Here is a 24,514-nt window from a genome sequence, read left to right on the forward strand (position 1 = left end):
TTCCAACCTTTTGAAACATGTTAAGTATGCAAAGATGTTTCTAATGATTTCTGTTAGAAATTTAGAGCAAAGCAGAAAAGAAGGGAAAGAAAGACCTATGAAGCCATGATGCTTGCTTTGACGCATATAATACAACATTGATATAGGGATATGGAAAATTTTTTAAATTTTAGTTTGTTTCTTGAAAAGATGATAAGAAATCCTCAAAAGTAGAAAAGAACACTCCTTAAAAAAGGCAATGTGCTTTACATAATATGGATGCCCAACGGCTAGCAACTGCTTATCTGAATCAAGGTTCTCAAAAGTGTTATGCTCAATGCAAATGCACCTGAGAGTAGCAAATATTGCACATTGCTACAAAACTTTGGCTTCTTTACTTTTACCAAACCCATTAAAAACTAGTACCGAGGACTTGGGAGTAAGGACACACCAAATACCAATCATTCTCTAGAAAACAGCAAAGAAATCTAAGCAGTAGCAGCAGCAAGATGCAAGATAACATATTTATTAGAATATCCATGTGGTTCATGTATCATATATGTTAAATTTAGTATCTAGGAAGTAGCAGTCACTTATTCTTCGCCTGGGAAATAGTACCCACTAGTCTAAATGTATGGATGCTCTGAATAAGAGTGAAAGCAAATACACTCGAGCAAATAGTATCCTATCTCCCTATATCCCTATCCTTTAAATTCAACAGTATTCTATCTCATTGTTAGTTCAAGTTCAGTGATTATGATGGAAAATTTTATTATGTTTGGGTCTTCTTTATCAATAGGCACTCCCTTACCGGAAGCAGGCTCTTATTGTATCACCTTGGCCAGAGACTAAACTTCCCAGGAACACCAGCTCTATAAAAAAGTTTGAAAATTTGCAAGCCTTGGTGCGTTCATATCTTTATTTTGTTCTCTCATCCTATTCAATACTTCTTTGGAACATGTTTCATTTACAATGATCATACTGCTGATGTTACATGGCACCTTTTTATCGTTTTTTTTCCCTTCTTATTTAGGTTAGAGCTATCAGGAATGCTCGGGCAGAATATTCTGTTGAGCCTGCCAAGCGGATATCCGCATCTGTGGTTGCAAACAATGAAATTATAGAATATATTTCTGTAAGTGTGATTAATCCTAATTTCTGAACCTCCAAAATTTGTGAAAATGAAACTGAATTCCAGTTTTGTTTATCATCAATTTTTTTTTTATCTGTCAATCATACTAATTATGCTTTTGATGTAGTTTTTTTGTCTTTTTCTTTCCATCCAACTGCTGAAAACATGACCTGCCCCATCTTTTGGTGGAATCATTTCATTTCTAGGCAACATGGGATGTAGTCCTTTGTTAGATTTTCTCTTCTGCTCTTGTTCTCGAGATTTACTTAGTAACATTATGACGTATCTTATGTTTCATCAGGAGGAAAGAGAGGTTTTAGCACTTCTCTCTCGGCTGGATTTACAAAATCTGCATTTTACAGATTCTTCTCCAGGTATGATTTTTACTACACTTTACACTCCCTGGTTGAAAATTGAAATTGCATTTTTTTTAATCTTAATGTCAATTGTTTATTGGTCCAATAAGTATTGGTGACTGAACCAAAGTCATGTAATATGCTTCAGGAAATGCGGATCAATCAGTTCATCTTGTGGCTGGAGAGGGACTAGAGGCATATCTCCCTCTGGCCGATATGGTTGATATTTCTGCAGAAGTTGAACGTCTTTCAAAGCGCCTTTCCAAGATGCAGAAGGAGTATGATGGATTTATAGCTAAACTCAATTCTTCTCAAGTATGAGACAACATATTTCAACCTTCTTATCTATATATAAATGTGCTCAAACCCTTGTTCCATGGTCTATCTGTGCTGCTTAAGTATCAGGAAGTTACAAAATGAGTCTAAACCCTTGTTCCATGGTCTATTTCTCCAAGCAGTTCTTTACTTCTAGAAAGAGAAGAGTGTAAGTGTGAAAGAAACGTAAATTGACCAACTTTGAAACCTCCCCTTTTAAAACACTTGAATATGAATAATTTCTTATTATTGAATCTGAATAGGTACAATAAAATAAATAGGCAGAAAACATAATCAATCCCTAAAGTTTAGGGATTTAGATAAAACTAACTAAAGAGAAGATAAACTAGTATATCTAAACTATATCTTATAGAATTATCTTAACACTCTCCCTCAAGCTGGAGCATATATATCATATGCATCTAGCTTGTTACATATATGTTATCCTAGGACCACGTAAAGATTTAGTAAAGATATCTGCAAGTTGATCCTTGGAGCAAACTGAGGAGGTCTTGATGATACCGGAGAGGATCTTTTCTCTGATGAAATGGCAGTCAACCTCTATATGCTTTGTTCTCTCATGAAAAACTGGATTAGAGGAGAGGTATAAAGCTGACTGGTAATCACAAACTAGTTCCATATGACCAACCTTGCAAAACTGCAACTCTTGAATTAAGAATTTTAGCCACAAGAGCTCACATGTGGTGTGAGCCATAGCACGATATTCTGCTTCTGTACTTGATCGTGTAACAACACTTTGCTTTTTACTCTTCCATGAGACAAGATTACCACCCATGAAGACACAATAGCCTGATGTTGACCGCCTATCACTTGCATCAACTGCCCAATCTGCATCTGAATATCCAACAATATTTGTATGTCCTCTATCATTGTAAACAAGTCCTTTTCCTGGTGATCTTTTGATGTATCTAAGGATTCGAACAACTGCAAGTCAATGACTCTCACAGGGAGAGTTAAGAAACTGACTTACAACGCTGACAGGAAAGGATATATCAGGTCTGGTCATGGTGAGATAATTCAATTTGCCCACTAATCTCCGATATCTCCCTGGGTCAGGATAAGGCTCCCCCTGATTAGGCATAAGCTTCACATTAGGATCCATGGGAGTGTCAACTGGCTTACAATCTGTAAGTCCGGTCTCTTCTAGAATATCAAGGGCATATTTTCTCTGAGAAATAGCAATATCGGACTTTGACTGAGCGACCTCAATCCCGAGGAAATAACGTAGGGGACCTAAATCCTTAGTTTGAAAGTGTTTAAATAAGTGTTGCTTCAGTGCCTTGATGCCCTCCTGATCATCACCTGTAATCACAATATCATCTACATAAACAACAAGATAGATAAATCTATGTGTCGATGAGCGTCTAAAGAAAACAGAGTGGTCTGTCTCGCAGCGGATCATTCCAAATTCCTGTATAACTTTGCTAAACCGACCAAACCAAGCACGAGGTGATTGTTTGAGGCCATACAAGGACTTTTGTAATTTACATACAAGACCAGACCCCCCTTGAGCAACAAACCCAGGAGGTTGATCCATATAAATCTCCTCCTCCAAATCACCATGTAAGAAGGCATTTTTGATGTCTAATTGAAACAATGGCCAATGCCTCATAGCAGCCATAGCTAAGAAGAGACGAACTGAGGCCATCTTCGCAACTGGAGAGAAGGTGTCGCTGTAATCCAAACCATATACTTGCGTGTATCCCTTAGCCACAAGACGAGCTTTCAATCTATCCACCTGTCCATCAGGGCCCACTTTAACATTAAATACCCACCGACAACCAACAACAGATTTTCCAGGCGGAGGTGGGACAAGTACCCAAGTGTGATTGGAGTCTAAAGCTGTCATCTCATCAATCATTGCTTGACGCCATCCTGGATGGGTTAAGGCCTCCTGTACAGTCTTGGGAATGGTAATAGAGGAAATAACATAGACAAAAGCATAATAGGTAGGAGACAAACGATGATATGAAAGAAAGTTATAAATAGGATGAGGATTACAAGTAGAACGACTACCTTTACGAAGAGCAATGGGCAAGTCAACTGAGGTAGGTGGGGCCGGAGTAGGTGAGGAGACTGAAGCAGGAGTAGAATCACATGGCTCAATTGAAGAATCATTGGGAGGAACAACAGTATGTGATCGACGCTCATAAGTTATCCCAAATCGGTGTAGAGGATGGTCAGACCCTGGTAGTGCGGGAGGATCTGGTGCCTCTAAAGTAGCAGGTGTGGTAGGAGGCACACTATGATCAAAATGAGGAATAGGCAATACCTGAGAGAGGAGATCTGAGTTAACCGGAGAAACATCTGTGGCAATAAAATATGGTGTATCTTCAAAGAAAGTGACATCTGCACTGGTGTAAAATCGATGCGTAGCAGAAAAGTAACAACGATACCCCTTTTGAACACGGGAGTATCCTAAGAAAACACATTTGATGGCCCGAGCAGACAACTTAGCACGTCCTGAGAAAAGATCATGGACAAAACAGGTACAACCAAAGACACGAGGATGAACAAAATAAAGGGGATCCAATGGGTATAATAGGGAATGAGGTACTTGATCATTCAAGACAAACGATGGCATTCGATTTATTAAATACCCTGCAGTGAGGACAGCATCGGCCCACAACTTTGGGGGTGCATTGGCATTCAATAAAAGAGTACGAGCAGTGTCCATAATATGTCTATGTTTTCGCTCAGCTACACCATTTTGTTGAGGTGTATGAGGGCAACTAGATTGATGTAGAATGCCATGGGAAGCCATAAATGATTTGAAGCAATCTGAAAAATATTCTTTAGCATTATCACTTCGTAAAATCCGAATTACTTTGCCAAATTGAGTTTTGATCTCCGGATAGAAACTTAGGAAAATATTGAATAACTCAGAACGATTTTTCATAAAAATATCCAAGTACATCTAGAAAAATCATCAATAAAGGTGACGTAATACCTATGTCCTAAAAGAGAAGGAACGCAACTAGGACCCCAAACATCAGAATGAATAACATCAAAAGGAGACATAGCTCGACTATTAATACTATTAGGAAAAGAAGCTCTAACATGCTTCCCTAATTGACACGACTCACACTCTAAGGACTCCAACCGTGAGAGATGAGGTACCATTTTCTTTAATTTATTCAAGCTTGGATGACCCAGGCGACGATGAATTAAACCAGGAGACTCAATAGATGCACATATGGTAGAGGTAGAAGGCTTAAGGTAGTAGAGACCATGTGATTCAGATCCGGCTCCAATCATCTGTCCCGTACTCCGGTCCTGTATCAAGAAAGAATCAGAAGTGAAGGTTATGACACAGTTTAGTGACCGAGTCAACTTACTTATAGAAATTAAATTAAAGGGACATCCAGGAACTAGTAAAACAGATTTTAATGGTAGTGATGGGAGAGGTGATATTTGACCAATACTAGTGGCTTGGACTTTTGACCCATCTGCAAGAGTGATATGGTGTGGAGTTCTAGGTGATGATAGGTTAGGGAAAAGGGAGACATTATCAGTTAGGTGATCAGAAGCATCGGAGTCCAAAACCCAAGGTCCAATAGACGTAGAATGAGAGAGACAGACTGTAGAATTACTAGTATGAGCAACAGTGATAGAAGAAGAGGCCTGTTTAGTTGCCTTGAATTGAAGATACTCTTGGTAATCATCGGTAGATAATGTGATTGGATGATTGCCCTCCGGTTCAATCTTGAGCTCTGGAGCTGAAGTTGGAGATTGAGCCACATTAGCTGTCTTGCTTGGAAAGCCATGCAAGGAATAACACCTATCTCGTGTATGTCCATCTCTCTGACAGTAGGTACAATGGAGGTTTCCTCTACCCCCTTTACCGCGACCACGACCTCGACCACGCCCTCGACTTCCACGGTCAGCTGTGCTAGAGATAAAAGCAGAGGACTCAAATTCTGTGTGAGGATCTGCCTCTGGTGAAGGGACCCGAATCAATCGATCTATGAGTTCTTCTATTGTAGGAATGACAGGATTTGTCAAGATTTGATCTCGAACAGATCCGTAATCTTTGTGGAGTCCTTGAAGAGGATAAACGCCATGAACATATTATCAAGTTTGTTTATTATTTGTTGAGGATCATCACTAACCAACATTAGCTTGAGCTCATCAATAGTGGATTGAGCACGATTCAAATACATTGGCAAATTATTATCAACCATACGAAGAGTTGCCAGACCATGAACAGACTCGTATATTCTTTGGATATCATTGGCATAGATATTTCGAGCCTTCTTCCAAATATCATAGCATGTCTTGTACGGACGAAAATGCACCATTAATTTAGGCTCAATGGACTGCCACAATAGAGATACAAGTTGATAATCTGTCCGTTGCCATTCATCTCTCACCTCTTTATCAACTTCAGACGCCCTTTTAGTAAGATGATCATAAAGACCCTGACCTAAAAACCACATTTCAACCGCAGTGGACCAATCCAAATAATTTTTACCATTAAGCTTTTCAGATGTAATAGTAGGTGATCGAGAAAAGGCAAAGGAGACCAGCCCCCTTTTGGAAGATTCAATTTTTGGGTTCTCCTTGGGAATCTCTGCCATGAGGAGAAAAAGAAGAAAAACACCAAACAATCAACCACGAACAGAAACCAAACAGCCACAGAACTTCAAGACAGCAACCAAACAACACCAAACGACCACGAAACTACGAGGCCGCAACCAAACGACCTCCAACAGACCACCTAGAGTGTGACCCACTACCTGAAAAGGGTCAAAACGAGAAGAGGGAGGGCCGACGAGTCCAACGGAAGAAACCGCGTCGCAAACGGAGGCTGGTAGGGCGGCGCGTGAAGCCCACGCGCCGAAGAACTTCCTCAACGAGAACTGCGCGTGGGAGCGCGTGAGGCGGCGGTTGACGGTGGATCGCGACGGAGAGGCCGATCGGCGACCTCTGAGTGTGCAGGCGGTGTGAACTCCGGCAGCCGCAGACAAAATTCGAAAACCCTAGAAACCCTAAATGTTGGCGGCTGGATTAGGGTTCCTGGACCAGAGTGCTCTGGTACCAACTTGAATATGAATAATTTCTTATTATTGAATCTGAATAGGTACAATAAAATAAATAGGCAGAAAACATAATCAATCCCTAAAGTTTAGGGATTTAGATAAAACTAACTAAAGAGAAGATAAACTAGTATATCTAAACTATATCTTATAGAATTATCTTAACAAAAACAAACTCTTCTCTTTTAATAAAATAAAACATACTTGATAAAACAAAATAATACACTGCATATTTCTCAAATACTCTTAATTAAAAGAAATAATTTCACAACCTTCCTTGATTAAGAACACATGTAAGTATATAAAAAGCATCTCAATTAATTTCAAAATTGAATTAATTAATTTAAAACTCTTATTAATTTTAGAAAAAACTTGAGGTGTTACATTGATCCTTTTAAAATTATCTATTTTAAATGGTCATTGTAATTTATTTTTTTAATTATTATTTTGATTCTTGTTATTTTGTTTGTTGTAATATACTTTTTTTTTTATACTTGTAATATATATTTTGTTCAAAGTGACTAAAACAAAATAATGACAAAAAAAAAGTAATTTACAAGGCTTATTTTTTAAAAAATAATTTTATGAAGACAACAAAAAAGGCAATTAAGGAACAAAAAATATTTATGTATACTTTTTTTATCGATAATTAATTATAAAATAATTCCACTCTGGTTTTCATTTTATTGTCTTAACTTTCATTGGTTGTGCATCTACTAAATGGTTAGTTTTGGTAGTTAGCAATATGTTAGTCATGGGGAGGTGTCCATCGTTATTTTGACACTAGAATAGTCTATTGTATATTTTTCTGAAATGCTTATTGTTATAACTTGGTACAGTTTGTAGAAAAGGCACCAGAAGATGTGGTCCGTGGGGTACGAGAAAAAGCCGCAGAAGCAGAAGAGAAGATCAATTTAACCAAGAAACGACTTGCATTACTGAATTCTAGTGTTCTAGTTTCAAAATAGGCTTCACGAGGGTTGCCTGTCGTTTAATGCCTGTTGTTTCCAATTTCATGCCCTGTTTTGAACAATCAACATCTTGGCATCTGTTTCCGTGTTGCAGTAAGTGCCCTCAGCACCAAAATCACAGCTCCTCTGCTTTGCACCTCACAAGAGTACATTTGATGTGGATCTGACCATTGCCTTCAAATTTTGTCTTAGCACCGGCTATTTTTAATCTTGGATGGGGATGAACAGAAACCCTACAAAGGGTTGTGACAATCAGATGGGCTGTTATAAATGTAGAGTATTGCGATCTTTTCTCTGCAGCAGTTTCCCAAAACCCATTAGTCTCAGTTGTTGTTGTTGTTGTTGTTTTTTTATTTATTTATTTTTTTATCAATTTTTATTACAAATTTCATCACCTTTCCAAGGACAGTACTTACACCTTTATTAAAAAAAGGTTTCTTGGAATTCTTTTCTAAAGAGTTTTGTAAATCATACTTTTTGCCATACGTTTCGGTTTATATTAAGCCTAGGACACCATCAATATTGTAAAATGTAGCCGTTCGTTTAAATTATTACCTCAAATACCAGCATAATTGTATAATCACTCTAAAGAATATATGCTGCTGCTCAGTTGTGTTGTCTCTGATTGAGATTTGCTTCTGAAACAGATTTGAGAGTTGATATCGGATTCACCAACAACTTGATCGTCAATTCAGTAGAGCTCTAAAATACAACCTATAAGCAAACTAAAGATATTGATTAACAAGACAGAAAAACACAAATTGCAACCTATTTAAATCGGAACATGTTACCATGATAGCATATGCTGAATCAACTATAGCATAAGGAAACAAGGAATTGGGTTAAGTGTTATCTCAATCCTATGACACTCGTGGTTACACCTTTCTGGCCAGTCATGACAAAACGGAAGCGGCATTGATAGAAAGGTAGGTGGCCAGGTTTGTGGTCATCTCGGAAAGGTTGTATTGAAGGGGTTTCAGCGTTCCACTTTTGAGATGTTTAACTGCGTCTCAAGCACAGAGAGTGATGGAGGAGGTGCATGGCGGCATGTGTGGAAGCCATATCGGAGGTTGATCTCTTTATACAAGGTTACCAGAGCAGGGTACTTCTGGTCGACCTTAAGAAATGATTGTGTCAACTGGGTCCAAAAATGCAATGAATGCCAAAGGCACGCAGTTCAACATCATTCACCAGCTGAAAGACTACACTCACTCATGTCTCCTTGGCCTTTCAATAAATGGGGTATCGACATCTTAGGCCCTTTTCGAATGGCGATGCGCCAATTAAAATTCTTGATCGTGGCAGTGGATTATTTTAGCAAGTGGATAGAAGTAGAGCCAGTAGCAACAATCTCGGCAGAAAAAGTAAGAACCTTTTTATGGAAAAACATCATATGTCGATATGGTGTCCTGCAGGTGTTGGTGTCAGACAACGGAACGCAATTCACGAGTGAAAGGGTTCAAAATTTCTGTAAAGAGATCGGAATTCGGATAATGTTCACGTCTGTAGAGCATCCGTAGTCTAACGGGCAGGCAGAATCAGCAAACAAGGTGATACTCTCGGGGATTAAGAAAAGGGTTGAGGATTCAGGCTTGTCGTGGGTGGAAGAGCTCCCTAAAGTACTATGGTCGTATCACACGACTATCCACTCATCCACCCAAGACACACCCTTCAACTTAGTGTACGGGACGGATGCTATGATACCAGTTGAAATCAAAGAACCATCCATGCGCACAACCTGTTTCTCTGAGGAGTCCAACCAAGGAAGACGAGTTGATCTAGACCTGATCGCCGAAACAAGAGAGAGAGCTCGAATAAATCAGGTAGCTGCACAGCGACAAGCGACATTTAAATACAATTCAAAGGTCGTCCCACGAAGCTTCATTAAAGGAGATCTCGTCTTAAAACGTGCTCAGTTGACTCAAATTAGGAATAAGCTGTCTCCCAAATGGGTCGGCCCTTATCGCATTGACGAGGTAATCGGCAAAGGAGCTTACCAATTGAAGACACTCGATGGTGGGAAGATACCAAGGACTTGGAATGCTGCAAACTTACGTTTCTATTATAGTTAACCTGTTCATTTGTATTAGGTTCACTCTTTTCCTAACTCAGTATTTTTATTCCCTATAAAAATGTGAAAGGGTTTTTTGCTGAGAAGGTTTTTAACGAGGCGCCATTAACTAATAATTTTCCATCTTAATAAATATCATCTCCTATTATCCTTCCATGATTATCGACATGTTTTGTTCTAAAGGCAACAAACTCGTGATTGATCGGTAAAAATCTGACTGGGTGAGTATAAATAACTCAAAGACAAACTCGTGATTGATCGGTAAAAATCTGACTGGGCGAGTATAAATAACTTGAAGACAAACTCGTGATTGATCGGTAAAAATCTGACTTGGCGAGTATAAATAACTCGAAGACCAAAACTCGTGATTGATCGGTAAAAATCTGACACAGCGAGTATAAATAACTCGAAGACCACAACTCGTGATTGATCGGTAAAAATTCGACTGGGCGAGTATAAATAACTCGAAGACAAAACTCGTGATTGATCGGTAAAAATTTGACTGGGCGAGTATAAATAACTCGAAGACCAAAACTCATGATTGATCGGTAAAAATCCGATTGGGCGAGTATAAATAACTCGAAGACAAACTCGTGATTGATCGATAAAAATCTGACTTGTGGAGTATAAATAACTCGAAGACCAAAACTCGTGATTGATCGGTAAAAATCTGACTGAGCGAGTATAAATAACTTGAAGACAAACTTGTGATTGATCGGTAAAAATCCGACTGGGCGAGTATAAATAACTCGAAAATCAAAAATCGTGATTGATCGGTAAAAATTCGACTGGGCGAGTATAAATAACTCGAAGACAAACTCGTGATTGATCGGTAAAAATCCGACTGGGCGAGTATAAATAACTCGAAGACAAACTCATGATTGATCGGTAAAAATCTGACTTGGCGAGTATAAATAACTCGAAAATCAAAAATCGTGATTGATCGGTAAAAATTCGACTGGGCGAGTATAAATAACTCGAAGACAAACTCGTGATTAATCGGTAAAAATCTGATTAGGCGAGTATAAATAACTCGAAGACAAAACTCGTGATTGATCGAAATTTGGACGATCTCATCTTTCAACAATATTTTCAACTTGGAATTATTTCCTCATTTTTAAAGAGATCGGAATCTGGATGATCTCATCTTTCAACAATATTTTCAACTTGGAATTATTTCCTCATTTTTAAAGAGATCGGAATTTGGACGATCTCATCTTTCAACAATATTTTCAACTTTGAATTATTTCCTCATTTTTAAGGAGATCGGAATGTCTCATTCACTACTGAGATCGGCATATCGACGAATACATGGTCCTATATTTCAACTTTAAACTTAGAAAAATTCTCTCATTCACTATTAAGATCAGCATATCGGTGACTACATGGTCCTGCATTTCAATTTTAAACTTAGAAAAATTCTCTCATTCACTATTGAGATCGGCATATCGGCGACTACATGGTCCTGTATTTCAATTTTAAACTTAGAAAAATTCTCTCATTCACTATGGAGATCGGCATATCAGCGACTACATAGTCCTGTATTTCAACTTTAAACTTAAGAAAAATTCTCTCATTCACTATCGTGATCAGCATATCGGCGACTACCCGGTCCAAAATATTCAATTTTACACTTACAGAAAAAGTCTCATTGATCGTTGAGATCGGCATTTGGGTGATCTCTTTGAATAAGTGTTGGAAGTTTTTAACAGTATTTTCTATACTCCAAACGTGGTTGGCATTTGGATGATCCCCGTCATTAAGTTTTGGATTTTTAACTTCAAATTTATTTGTTATTCCTCACCAAATGGAGTCAGAATTTGGGCGACCATTCTATGTGATCGAGTTTTTAACTTAGAATATTTTTATAGCTTTGCCAATCGGAACTTGGACGAGTTAATCTCTTTTGTTCATAATCAACCCTTTTTACCTTAGATTATTTATACGGCTCCATCAATCGGAATTTGGACGAGTTACTGTCTTTGTCCAAAATCCATCTTTTAAACTTGTATTATCCTTAAACTTCATTTTTTCTATGGAATCGGAATTAGAACGAGTCGAATCTCTTTTCCAAAAAACGTATTTGCCCCAACATGCGTTTATTTTATTCTCATTTCATTTTGAGGATTTACCAAAAAATCCCACCTATGAATTTTTCAAATTCGCGTAAATCAAGCAACATCTAATATTACATTTCCAAATCGTAAAAGTCAGCAAGTAACGTTCATATAAGGAAAAAGTAAAGATAGTTCATATAGAATTGAAAGAAGAATGAAATGCATAAGTTCCTAATCTAATCATCCTCGGGAGGATCCACAAGTTCATCGTTCATGACCTCTTTGAAATAGCCAATGCCCCCGATGTCAAGATCGACATGCAGAAATTTTATCTGAGTCGCCGCCGCATCGAAGCCTGCAACGAACTTGTTCATAGCTTCGACCTTGGTCGCTTGCAGATCGGCCTGTAACCTCTCAACTTCGACTTTTAGCGATGACAAATCATTCTCGAAGACTTGGGCAGCATCGGTATTTTTGTCTCGGGCTAGACGAGTCTCACCTAGCTCTTTCTCCATCGCCGCTTTCTTGGCCGACCAAACTCGTTTTTCCTCCTCAAAGGCGCGTCGCCCCTCAAGCAATTTGTCACGCTCAGAAGACACCCATTTGTGATCGGCCTTACTTTTGGCCAGGCTCTCCTCAAGGGAAGAAATCTTCTTCCCTTAAACCTTACTCTCCCTCACCAAACCATGAATCTTGTCTTTATTAACAAGGGAGAGTGCAGACAAACGGTTAGTCAAAGACTCAACCCCTTTTGCGATGGAGAAAGCACTCATTTTCTCCAGATCGTCTTTGTCGCCCTCAAGCAAATCGATTTGGCAGATATGGGCCGAGTGGTTGAACTTCTCGTCCCAAAAGGAGACAGCTTTGCCCTGATCGGTCCCGCGATCAATCGGATCCCAGTTCTCACCGACACACATGCTCAACGTCCTCTTCGCCGATTGAACCTCATCATCTCTTTCGGTGCCCCCAACACCGACCTTAGTCTCTAAGTTTACAAGAGATATAGGTTTCTAGGCTTCACGACGACGTTTGTGAGAGCTCTCACCGAGTACTTCCTTGTGAAGTAAGGCGCCGCTTTCCTTCATCTTCTCAACTATCGGACCTGTGGTACCAGCAGCTTTGGAAGCCTCCTGCTGCCTCCACAATTTCATCAACTCTCGGGTTGCTCATGCTTGCCATTTTCTCTACAAAAAAGAATTTCATTCAGATTCCGTTAAGATTAATCCTACATAAAACGACAAGAATATCTATCAGAAAAATGTCGAGTACCTATATAAATTTCCAGTTCCGTAGGCCTATTTTCTAAGTCTAGGAGTTTGCCAGTATTGAATATGGCTTTGAGGTCTTCAATTTTTTTTACATCATCCCGATCAGTTTCAGAAAGCTTCTCGGAATCTAGTCCACCAAAGGCTATCGTTTTCTGATTCCAATACAAAGGAAAACCCTCTAATGCATTCTCGTTGCCTTGTACACAACGAACTCGGAAAAATGATTTTTTGAAGTCCTTGTAGGACGATTGAAACAGGGACAACACTCCCCGACTCGAAACCCCACTAACGGATACCCAACTACTACATTTGTTGGCCCGACTTTCAAAGAAATAAAAGAACTTGTCTACAGTTGGTGTTATCCCGAACCCATTACATAAAATCTCAAAACCACGCACAAAGGCCCAACTATTGGGGTGCAGTTGCGTCGGGGCTACGTCCAATGCTTGAAGCACCCTCTTTTCACAGTCAGTAAGGGGCCATCTCACCTTAAGCTTAGAAATGAGGGTGAAGTAACAAAAAGTAAATTTTTAAGTAGCGGGTGAACTAATACATATGGGTTCCCTATCAACGAAAGGCTCACACACAACTACATCATTCCCATCACGACAAATTACGTGCTCTCTGCAAAAACCCTCCATAATAGGCCAAGAGTTTATACAAGACTCACACCGTAACACATCGTCCTTTACCCATTTGTAAATCTCTCCATAATTTATAGCATCCATTTGATTAAGTAAGCCTAGTTAGCCTATAACTCAAGGGTTCATAAGAAAAAACTACCAAAGGTTCAGAATAGATACGCGTACCTAAGGTTTCTCACACCAACTTCACCCACTCAAAACAAGCACAAAACCACCGTAGACCGCCGTAGCTTAAAACGGAGAAGGATGAGGCCACCGGAGAAGAAAACGCGCGAAATAAGAAATGCAAATGAAATGAAAAAAATGGTAAGCAACCTATATTTATAGAGTTGGAAGGTCGCGCGTGGGGGGGGGGTGTGAGACCCAAGGGTCACAACGCGCATGAGACGTTGTAACCCCTAACCCTAGGGGGTCCCACATTCTTAACTTTTAGTAACAAGCGCTGCCACGTGGCAATGTCATTATTCGCACCCCTGCAACGCCGACTTTTCATTAAAGGCATGTTCCTTCTTTGGTAAGGTGAAGAGACGTCTCTTATCGAGTCTCGAAGATCCAAGAATCGAGGTGACAGGCGTAACTCCTCTCGCCTTATAGGCTCAGGACTGGAAGGCAAGAGTGTATCGTCCAGGTTAGAATCCGAGTGAGATTCCTCGGTTTATTTCCGATATAACTCATAGGAGTAATGACTTAAGTCCTCTCGCCTTATAGGCTCAGGACTGGAAGGCAAGTGTACCGTCCAGGTCAGAATCTGAGTGTGATGCCTCGGTTCATTTCTGATATAACCATAGGAGCAATGGCTTAAGCCCTCTCGCCTTATAGCCTCAGGGATGGAAGGCAAGTGTACCGTCCAAGTCGAAATCCGAGTGAGATGCCTTAGTTTATTTCTGATATAACCATAAGAGTAATGGCTTAAGCCATCTTGCCTAATAGGCTCGAGGATGGAAGGCAAGTGTACCGTCCAGGTCAGAATCTGACCTGACTTCTCTACACGGGACAAGTCGACTATAATCTGAGCTGACCCCCTCTCTAAGGATCACCCAGTCAATATCTAACCTGGCTTCTCTGCATGATCCAGGTCAGTCGTATTCCGACCCCACTCGTCTATGAGAGCCTACTCGGCCCACACCCGACTGGCCCCCTTTGTGTGGGCCTTATCGGTCAGGGTCCGATCTTACCTCCCTATATAGAAGCTGCCCGATGGCAAGGGCAAGGTCCCACCTTCGTTTACCAAGTATCTCCCAGATAAGAACGGTTAAGGAAATCCCCACATTCCCGGGCCCATGAGGCCCATAAACAATAAAGTATAAGAACTGAAACCCTAGAGTTAGGAAGGCAGATTACACTTTTGAATTCTCTAGCTCTAAGGCTTAACCTAGGAAGAGACCCTAGTCCACCTTTTGGTTGGAACACCTCCCAATAAGCCAAGGGAATCATCTAAGCATCCACTTTGACATCCATCCACTCAAATCCACTTCCGCAAGCATCATTCAATCAGAATTCCAACAACAAAACCCCCTAGAGAGGCATCATAACACTCACACAGCAGAAACAACATAAAGTTCTTGCTAACCTTCAAACTCAATTAGTAAAGGTAGCCCAAACCAAAGGCACATCAAGTAGCTTCTACTTGTCATCCTTAAGGCATCCCCTCATACAATCAAGCAAACTAAAGAGAACACTAACCAGAACCCTCAAATAGAAGGTGTAACGTAGTAAGTTTAAAAAAAAAAATATGGGTGATTTAGTAGCCCAGAACGGGCCGTTCCTAAACTAGAACGGGCTGTTCCAAGCTACTGAATTGACCTATAAAACGTAGTTGAGAATGGGACATTCTGGAGGGAGAACGGGCCGCTCCAAACCCCAAAACGGGCCGTTCCGAAGGGAGTACGGGCCGTTCTGGATAGAGAACGGGCCGTTCTGGATGAATCCCAGAACGGATCGTTCTGATTTCAGAACGGGCCATTCTGCATGTGATTTTTGTACGTGATGCAAGGGTGCAGAACGGACCGTTTGGGATTTGGAACAAGCCGTTTTGGCCACTCTAGAACTTCTATAAATAGGGGTTTGTGGTTGAGGAGAAAATGAGGTTTTTAGACAGAAGTTTTAGAGAGAAGGACTCTAGGTCTATGAGCTCCTTTCTCTCCCGAATTTCTCTATATGATTCCTTTTCTCCTCTAGATCACTAATGCCTTCTGTCTTTTCTTGAAATTTAGATTAGGAAGCTTACTTTGGGAGGATTGAAGTTCCGGGTTGAGCTTCGGAAGGGAATTCTACTTCTTCTCAGTTATTGGCTATTTTTAGCCAATCTTCAGATGAGGGAAGCTAGAATGTTTGTTGTTAGGTTGCATGTGAGTTTAGAAACTCAATAGGTGCATGAATGTTGAGAATCCATAAATGGATTGAAGAAAATCTCATTTTTGGGGTTTTGAGAAAAAGGAGGATTTTGATGCATAGGTTGGATGCATGTGAGATTTAAGTTTATTTTGAGTCGTATGGAGCCTATGAATTGTGTTTTGTGTTTGCATGTGGCTGAATTTGTTAGTTTGGATGAGAGTTTTAAACTCTTTGACTGGGATTTAGGTCAAGCGCAGGTTGAGTGCGCCAGGCGTGGAAGAGCTTAGGGCTCTCGAGTTGGATGTTGGGCCAGGCATAATTTGGTTGCGTCAGGCGTGGAGACTCTTAGGAGTCTCTGTCTCAAGGACACCGAGCGTGAGTTGAACGCGCCGGGTGTGGATGAGTTTTAGGACTCTCAGGTTGGGATTAGGCTGGGCGAGCTCAGGCTGCGTCGAGCGTGAATATGTTTATAAATAATTGATTTAATATGATGCTTATGCATGTTTAAAGTTGAAATTTTAGATCATGTATGTATGATATATGATGTATAATGCAGTGTGATTCATATGTATGCTTTGTGATGATATGTATGAATGTTTGAATATGATATGACATGTGTATATGTTCATATGGGTATGTTTATTGATCATAACGGTGGTAGACCATGTATGATGTATGATGCATTATTGCATGTGATGTCTTATGACATGTGTATGATTGTTGATCATGATGGTGGGCAGACCATGTATGATGTATGATGCATAATTGCATGTGATGTCTTATGACATGTGTATGATTGTTGATCATGATGGTGGGCAGACCATGCATGATGTATGATGCATAATTGCATGTGATGCCTTATGGCATGAGTCTAGCCTCGGACTTGAGGAGAGGAAAAATATTTTCGAACTAGAAGAGCTCACATAGAGTCTCTTGAGAGTGGTGCTTGGATAGGCCACTGATATATGAGAGTGGTGCTCAGGGAGGCCACTGGATTTGGGAGAGTGGTGCTAAGATAGGCCACTGGGTTGGGTGAGTCTCCTCTAAGTCCTTAGCTAGTGTTGGAGCGGGGTATGAGGTCGAGGGTTATTCCCTTAACCAAGTACTCGGGAAGGTGCGTGGATCCTTGCGGATAGTCGGTGGGCGAACTCCACAATTGACTTGGTGATGCATGCCAAGGTCGTGGTAAGCCCGTACCCAGCTGTGTTATACCTGACGGTGGATCTGGACTTCCAATTGTGTAAGTGACATCATCCGAGTAAACCCGAGTGAGGATTATATCCTGTTTAGCTGTGACTGAGCGGGCGCATTGGGCGTGAAAACGGTTGGGGTGGTTTCGGTAGGATGGAATGTCACTTATACAACTCTATTTTTATGGAGATCTCGTAGGTGTATGCGTGATGACGCATTAGATGATTGATATGCATTGATATCTGTCATGAGATGCATTTATTGCATGATTATTAATATGATGAAGTGTGGTGTTTGACTTCATGATTGGTGGATTGTACTTTATGCATGAATAGTATTGGATAGAGTGTATGGTGTGACTCTATGAATTTGATTGATAGTTGGATGATTGTGTAGTATAGATTATTGTTCTATACTTGTATGATTGATTTTTGAACTCTAGCTTACCCTTTTATTTCCATGTGGATGGACTGCAATGATCATACCTTGTATGGGAGCAGGTCAGGGCTAGCTTGGAGTTGAGGTGACCGCTGCGAGATAGGGAGTTTCATCCTCGTGTTAGAGTTACCATTTTGGGTAACAGTTTTGTCTGTGCTTGACCGGCACTAAGGTCATATTATTTTTGGGATAACTGTACATATATGGTGTTTTATTTTAAGAAACTTAGTTATTTTTTTTTATATATACTTGTATGTATGAGTTATCCAGCTTAATATTTCTCGTAGTTCACTAGTAGTAGTGCAATTCCACATAAGTGTAGAGACCATGACGGGTCGTTACAGAAGGAAGTCAGGATCACAAGATAATGATCCTATAGACAACTCCTTAGCCCATCAACATAAGGTCACTTCTCAACAACTCATTGACTTAGATCAATCATCAATCACAATGACTCGGACAAGGGCCAGACACAGGGCACTTCACAACGACTCATTGAGCTTAAAATATACTTAATCCTTCACTAGCCTACAAAAAGGTTATAAGGAAACCACAACAAGTCAAATAACGGCCAAATGGAAGCCCTAATACTAGTCTAGCTTGGAGAGGCTGAGCTCAAAATATACTCAATCCTTCACTAGTCTACAAAGAGGTTATAAGGAAACCACCACGACTCGGACAAGGGCCAGTTGGAAGCCCGAATACCAGTCCAACTTGGAGAAGCTGAGCTCAAAACATACTTTCCTTTACTAGCCTACAAAGTGGTTATAAGGAAGACTCATCAACTCAGAATAATCATCAGCCACCATGACTCAAACAAGGGCAGACTAGAAGCCCTAATACCAGTCTAGTCTAGAGAGGCTGAGCTCAGAACATACTCATTCCTTCATTGGCCTGCAAAGAGGTTATAAGGAAAATTCATCGACTCGGACATGGGCCAGTTGGAAGCCCTAATAGCAGTCCAACTTGGAAAGGCAAAGCTCAGAATATACTCACTCCATAACAGACTTAGAAGAAGCTTCACCTCACCACCGCAGAAAAACAACCAAAAGGCGCAGCATGGGACATCTACATAAAGCTGAAGAATCAGAATGTACACTTTGCCATCCTCACCCATCTTTGGAAAACATGAGCCCAACATTCCACTATTTGAAATGGCAAAGACATAGGAAAACACATCTAGCTAGAGGAAGCAATGTGGAAGCCCTACACAAAGAAGAAAAGAGAAGATCTAGATGAAATTCTATGTCTTTACTTGCCTTTGAAAAGGCAACATCTAGCCATCCAAAGGACAATTGAAGAGGGATAGTTGTAGACACCAGATTTCATCTAGGCTGTCAAGACTAAGGACAAAGGATCACTAGGATGACACAACTAGCCCTTGAGGACACAAATAATCCTCGAAGACCCAACAGAGCACCTAAAAGGACCAATACAACACTAGAAGGCCCAAGAATCTTGAAACCCTAGTTTCAAGCTTAGAATGATAGTTCCCAAACCTGGAACGACTGTTCCTAACTGAAAAATGGCCTATAACCCTAGTTAGGAAAAGGCCATTCCAAAAGCCCACTTTATGTGTAAATCCATGGGCCAGAATGACCATTCCAAGCTTATGAACAATCATTCCATGCCTTCAGGTGTCTATAAATGCATGCCCGATGCATGCATTCCCACACACACTACTTAGTTGACTATTTCTAACAGAAACTCTCTCTTCTCTCTCTTTATACTTTTCTTGAGTGTTTTGCGAGGTCTTTGTAGAGCGAAAACGTAGCTAAAATGTTTCTTTGTACCAAGGTTGAAGATTTCTTTCTATAAAGCTTGCTTCGGAGGTAATTTTATCAATTCCCCCTATCTCTCTCTTTATTTATTTTCTTTATTCATAATATCTTCATCACAAAACAATCCGCAATCATGTAGATATTAAGTATATGAATATCTAATAAAAAGGGGTAAATATTTAAATATTGTTATTATTGTGATAAAATCGTCATAGGGTACCGAATTAAGGTGTTGTAGGGTGCTTAACACCTTCCCTGCATGTAACCGACCCTAAACCCAATTCTAGCTATCAAGGCTATTATTGATTTTGAAAACATTTTCCTTTTTCCAATGTTTTGAGTAAAATGTCGGTGGCAAGTCCTAAGAACTTTTCTCAAAAACCATTGGTGGAGGATTAGTTTGACCTTTGGGAAATTCTAAACCGATGAGATTTTCAAACGGAAGTCAAAACCATCTATGGGCAAAACCAGAACTTTTTCAGGTTTCGACACCATCAAAAAGGGAGAGATTATTAAGTCAAAAGATGATCATAAATCCATCATTTTTAGTATGTTTTAATGATAACAAACACTACGTCTTTCAGCAAGAAAATATTTTCGAAAAGTTATTGTTTCAGACTATGTAAGACGAAGTAGCGTCAATAAAATGAAGCATACAATTGTCTATCATGTTCTTAACGTCTATTATTTATTATGACTTACACGTTTGAACTTTCAAATGAATGCTTTATACCTTAACAAATTGAAAGTCGTTGTCTTGGAACTCACATTTTGTTAAAGGCGTATAAAGGCATGTAAAGCATAAGAACAAAAAATAAAGATCTCGGATCTCACAGAAAAGGCATAGGAAAAGCATTACATCCTCACTGCACACTGACTTTGCTACCTACTATTCCCACTTTGTTGCTTTACTCTGATAAATAGCTTGATCTATCAAAGATAAGGAGTTCATTTTGGAGAAAGACACTAATTGGAGCATTTAATGCACCAATAGATACTTCCTTTCTCTAGATCAAACGAAGGAGTAAGACAAAATAGTTCTATAAATCAGACTTGAGAAATTACAATAGCCATCTCTTTTGAAGCTACTATATAAAAAGCTTTGAAACTCAAGAGACAAAAAAATAGAATATATACAACACAAGAAAGAACCAAAAACATAGAAAATCTTCTTCAAAAGATCTCTTGCAGTTAAAATTGCATTCTAGTCATGTGTAAAGGAGATGACAACAAAAACCTTGTAATACCTTTATAACCATTGTTATAAGGTAGAGCATGGAGAGACTTGTTTGTAAAAGAATGCCTGGGTTGAGCCTGGAGAGGCTTATTTGTAAAAAGAATACTTGGGTAGTGGCTTAAAGAGGCCAATCAAAGAATAATTGTGTTGATAGAAAGGGGCTTGGTAAATGAATACTTGTAACTTTGTTGAAAATTGGTTGAACTCAATCTAGTTGGATTGAGAATTGGACATAGTCTCGGTAGTTGAGGTGAACCAGTATAAAAACTTCTTATGTTACTGGATTACTCTTGCTAATGCTTTTTTTGTCGTGGATACTACTTCATTGACTTGCAATGAGTTTTTTATATACACTATTCAACCCTCCTTCTAGTGTCTATCTTTTCTCCACAATGAAGGTTAAAAAGATGTTGTTTTCACTTCACATAGACGTTATACAACCAATATAGTTCGCTAAGCTTTTTACAAGAAAGAATGAAGTTTATACACGAGTATAATCTTCAATGTGTTTCTTCATATATATTTTTGTACATGTATCTCTCTGCATTTTCTTTCTTAAGCTTCAAATCTTCTTATATAGTAGTTTTAGAGATGATGATTATTGCAACACTTTAAGTGAAACTCACAAGTTTGCTTCCTTTGTCTTCAACATTTTTTCTTGCAATGGGAGGTAATTGTTGACTCATTTAATGCAAGCATTCAATATATTTAATCAAACGATACCTCTTATTTGGTCAAGGAAGCTACTTATCATTTTTTCATACCAAACGAAGCTTATAGAAGCAATGTCAACACAGAGTATAATAACAACACCTTTATCTACTTTTCTCCTTGATTTTAGGGATCTTCATCCGTGGTTCTAAACGAAAACATGATTTTGTTCTCTTTAACAAATCCGTGAGTTCCAAGATGATTTTTTAGTTCGATCTGTTAATGAATAAAACATTCAAAAGAATTTTGTTGTTAGTTTCAATAAATAATGAATATTTAATGTATATGAGATAGATTGTATGTTTTGTTTGATACACACATCTTATGCAAGATCTACATCTTACACTTCATCTAATAAACATTTTCAAAGACATTTTCAAAGACATTTTCTCTTGTAAAAAATGTTTCATTTTTTAACATTAAAATTCCAAAATTTGAGGGATCCAAGATCATTTTTTGACTTAATAGAGAGTACTTACATTTACAAGTGGTTTGCTAGTAGCATGATAATGAACGACATAATAGACTTGGACATTGAGTTAAGAGTCTAACTCAACTTTACAAAAATAACTTGTGAGATGAGGATTATTTCTCACCTACATACACTATTATAGTTATTTCACTAGTTGATGTAGGATCTCCAATAACAAAAAAAAGCAGAAAGAGAGAAAGAGGTAAAAGAAAGAAAAAGAAAAAGGTAAGAGGGAAGATTGAGGAGAGAGAAAAAATAGAAGAAAAAATAATCACATGAAAATCTTAAATATTTAAATAAGATTATTGAATGGGTGAATTATATGTAAATTTTATTAAAACGTTTAGCAAAATGCACCATTCAAAATTATCAATTAAAATCTATTTTTTATTATTAAAAGCAATATTTTAAAAATATGACTGACCATTAACCGGTCAAGATACTGAGTCAGTAGGTTAGAGGTTGAACTAGTGGATCACTAATTAAATTTCATGTTTCAATCTTTATTGATTTTTTAAAAAAAAAATCATGTCATATATATTTCATACTTATTAATTCAATAAAATCCATACTATGTATTAAAAAAATATTTACAAATAAAATTGTTGTCAATATAATACTAATATAACAATCAAAATATAGAGTAATTAGACTACATAAATTAATATATATTTAAATATATAATTTTAAATGATAATGTACATATAATAAATATGTGTTGGAACCCAGAAAATTTTGATCTTATCCACAGATGGTTTAGACTTCCGTTTTGAAAATCTCATCATTTTTGGAATGCCTAGACACTAGACTAATCCCTAACTAATAATTTTGAAAAGATTTCGAAAGAGTCACCACCGATATTTTACTCAAAACATCGGAAAAAGAAAAAAGAGTTTTAAAAATGCCAAAATGGCCTTTACATCCAGAATTTGGTTTCGGGGTTGATTACATGTAGGAAAAGTGTTAGGCACCTTATGATGCCCTAAATCGGTATCCTATAATGAAATTAGCGTGATCAAGAATAGTAATTTAAATCTTAGTTCCCTTTATTAATGATTATTTACATGCTTAAATTTAAAATTACATGATTAACCTTAAGGCATCTACATGATTGCTTTTATTCATGACAGAAAAAATAGATATTAAAGAAAGAGTTTGATGAAAAATACCTCTTCAAACGAGCTTTTTTAAATACTTTGAATATGGTTGCCTTGAGGCACTTTTTGGTTGCCTTTCACATTACAATATGTCTCACAACTCTCAAGAAATTCAAAATGAGGAAGAAAGAGAGAATTTCGAGTTGTATAGGACCTTAGTAGGCAATTTTTCGGTCAATTTTTGGTCCCCGAGCACTGTGTACGAGCCTACTATTTATAGGCACAAAAATCCACCAGAATATTCCGTTCTGAATTCAAAATGGGCTACTCTGGGCTTTTCTATTACACACAAAATTTAACGCTGGAATAACACGTTCTCAAAGCAAAATGACCCATTTTAGATTTGAATTTTGCATGTAACAAACTTGGTCAGAACTAGGCGTTCAGGCCTAGGGTTACAAGCTTTTTTCTAAGCTCAAAACGGTCTGTTCTAGGCTCTTAATTATGCCCCTCTATGTTTTGGGCTTTTGGATGTCATGTTAGCTTGCTCTGATATTGTTTTTGGGCCTTCGAGAACTCCTTCTTCTTATGTTAGAAGTCCATTTCCTTGTTTATGTGCCCCAGACGAAATTAGGTGTCTACAATATGTAAGCAAAATAACTATAAAACAATGTTGGTTAAGTGGTTAGAACAAATATAAATAATGTTTAATTTTATATATAATCTTTATTTTTTCATAAAAGATATCAAAATGATTTGGTGCAGTGGTTGAAGTGTCTTCTCTTCCTACCAAGAAGTAAGTTGAATTCCATGTTAGTACTTTTTATTGTGTTGTCGCATTCTTATAACAAGGGATGAGAGAGCACATGATGAGACTTATGCACAATGCATTAAATAAGCATTGGTGGTAGAGCAATGGGAATCTTGTTACAACAACAATGAAAGTAGTGAGATTCTTGTTGCAGCAACAATGATGTACACGTATAGGAAAATGAAGACGCATTGAAAAGCATCCTATTAGACAATAAGGATAAAAATCCCACTAATCCCACATGATTGTAAAACTAATTTTGTTAGTTGACTCTATGCTCGTTAAGTTGTAACTAATTTTTCTTCCTTTTACTAATGTACTTAAATAACATTGTATGTACGTATTCAAGATGTAGAATTCATTCATCTTGGTTAATGAGATTCATTTTTCTCTCAACTCACTTTTCCTCTCTCGTATTCCCTTTTCTCTTCTATTGTGATGTGGTGTAGAATGCTAATATGGTATCATAGCTCTTAAGAGCTCTAGGCCATTATTTGCAATTTTGTTTCTGATAATTCCTCATTTTTTTTTCAATCTTGATCAATTTTATCATTGGTTCTTGTTCTTCAAAATTTTCTTGAGCCTCTTC

General features: G+C 38.4%; 1 protein-coding gene across 3 annotated transcripts in view; it reads left to right on the forward strand.

Annotated features, from left to right (window-relative positions):
• The window catches only part of EMB2247 (protein EMBRYO DEFECTIVE 2247), a 53,105-nt gene extending 44,672 nt beyond the window's left edge, over positions 1-8,433 (forward strand). For 2 of the 3 annotated variants that reach the window (XM_020367865.3, XM_020367866.3), the window contains 5 exons: positions 779-883; positions 1,013-1,114; positions 1,413-1,485; positions 1,616-1,782; positions 7,682-8,433. In XM_020367865.3, the coding sequence (XP_020223454.1) occupies positions 779-883; positions 1,013-1,114; positions 1,413-1,485; positions 1,616-1,782; positions 7,682-7,810 (576 nt within the window). In that variant the 3' untranslated portion in view covers positions 7,811-8,433. The remainder of the gene's footprint in view (positions 1-778; positions 884-1,012; positions 1,115-1,412; positions 1,486-1,615; positions 1,783-7,681) is intronic. The other variant, XR_002240332.3, reaches the window with a different exon arrangement.
• Positions 8,434-24,514: the final 16,081 nt, after the last annotated feature.

Source organism: Cajanus cajan, chromosome 1 (assembly GCF_000230855.2).
Source record: "Cajanus cajan strain Asha chromosome 1, NIPB_CcT2T_4, whole genome shotgun sequence".
Classification (NCBI taxonomy): domain Eukaryota; kingdom Viridiplantae; phylum Streptophyta; class Magnoliopsida; order Fabales; family Fabaceae; genus Cajanus; species Cajanus cajan.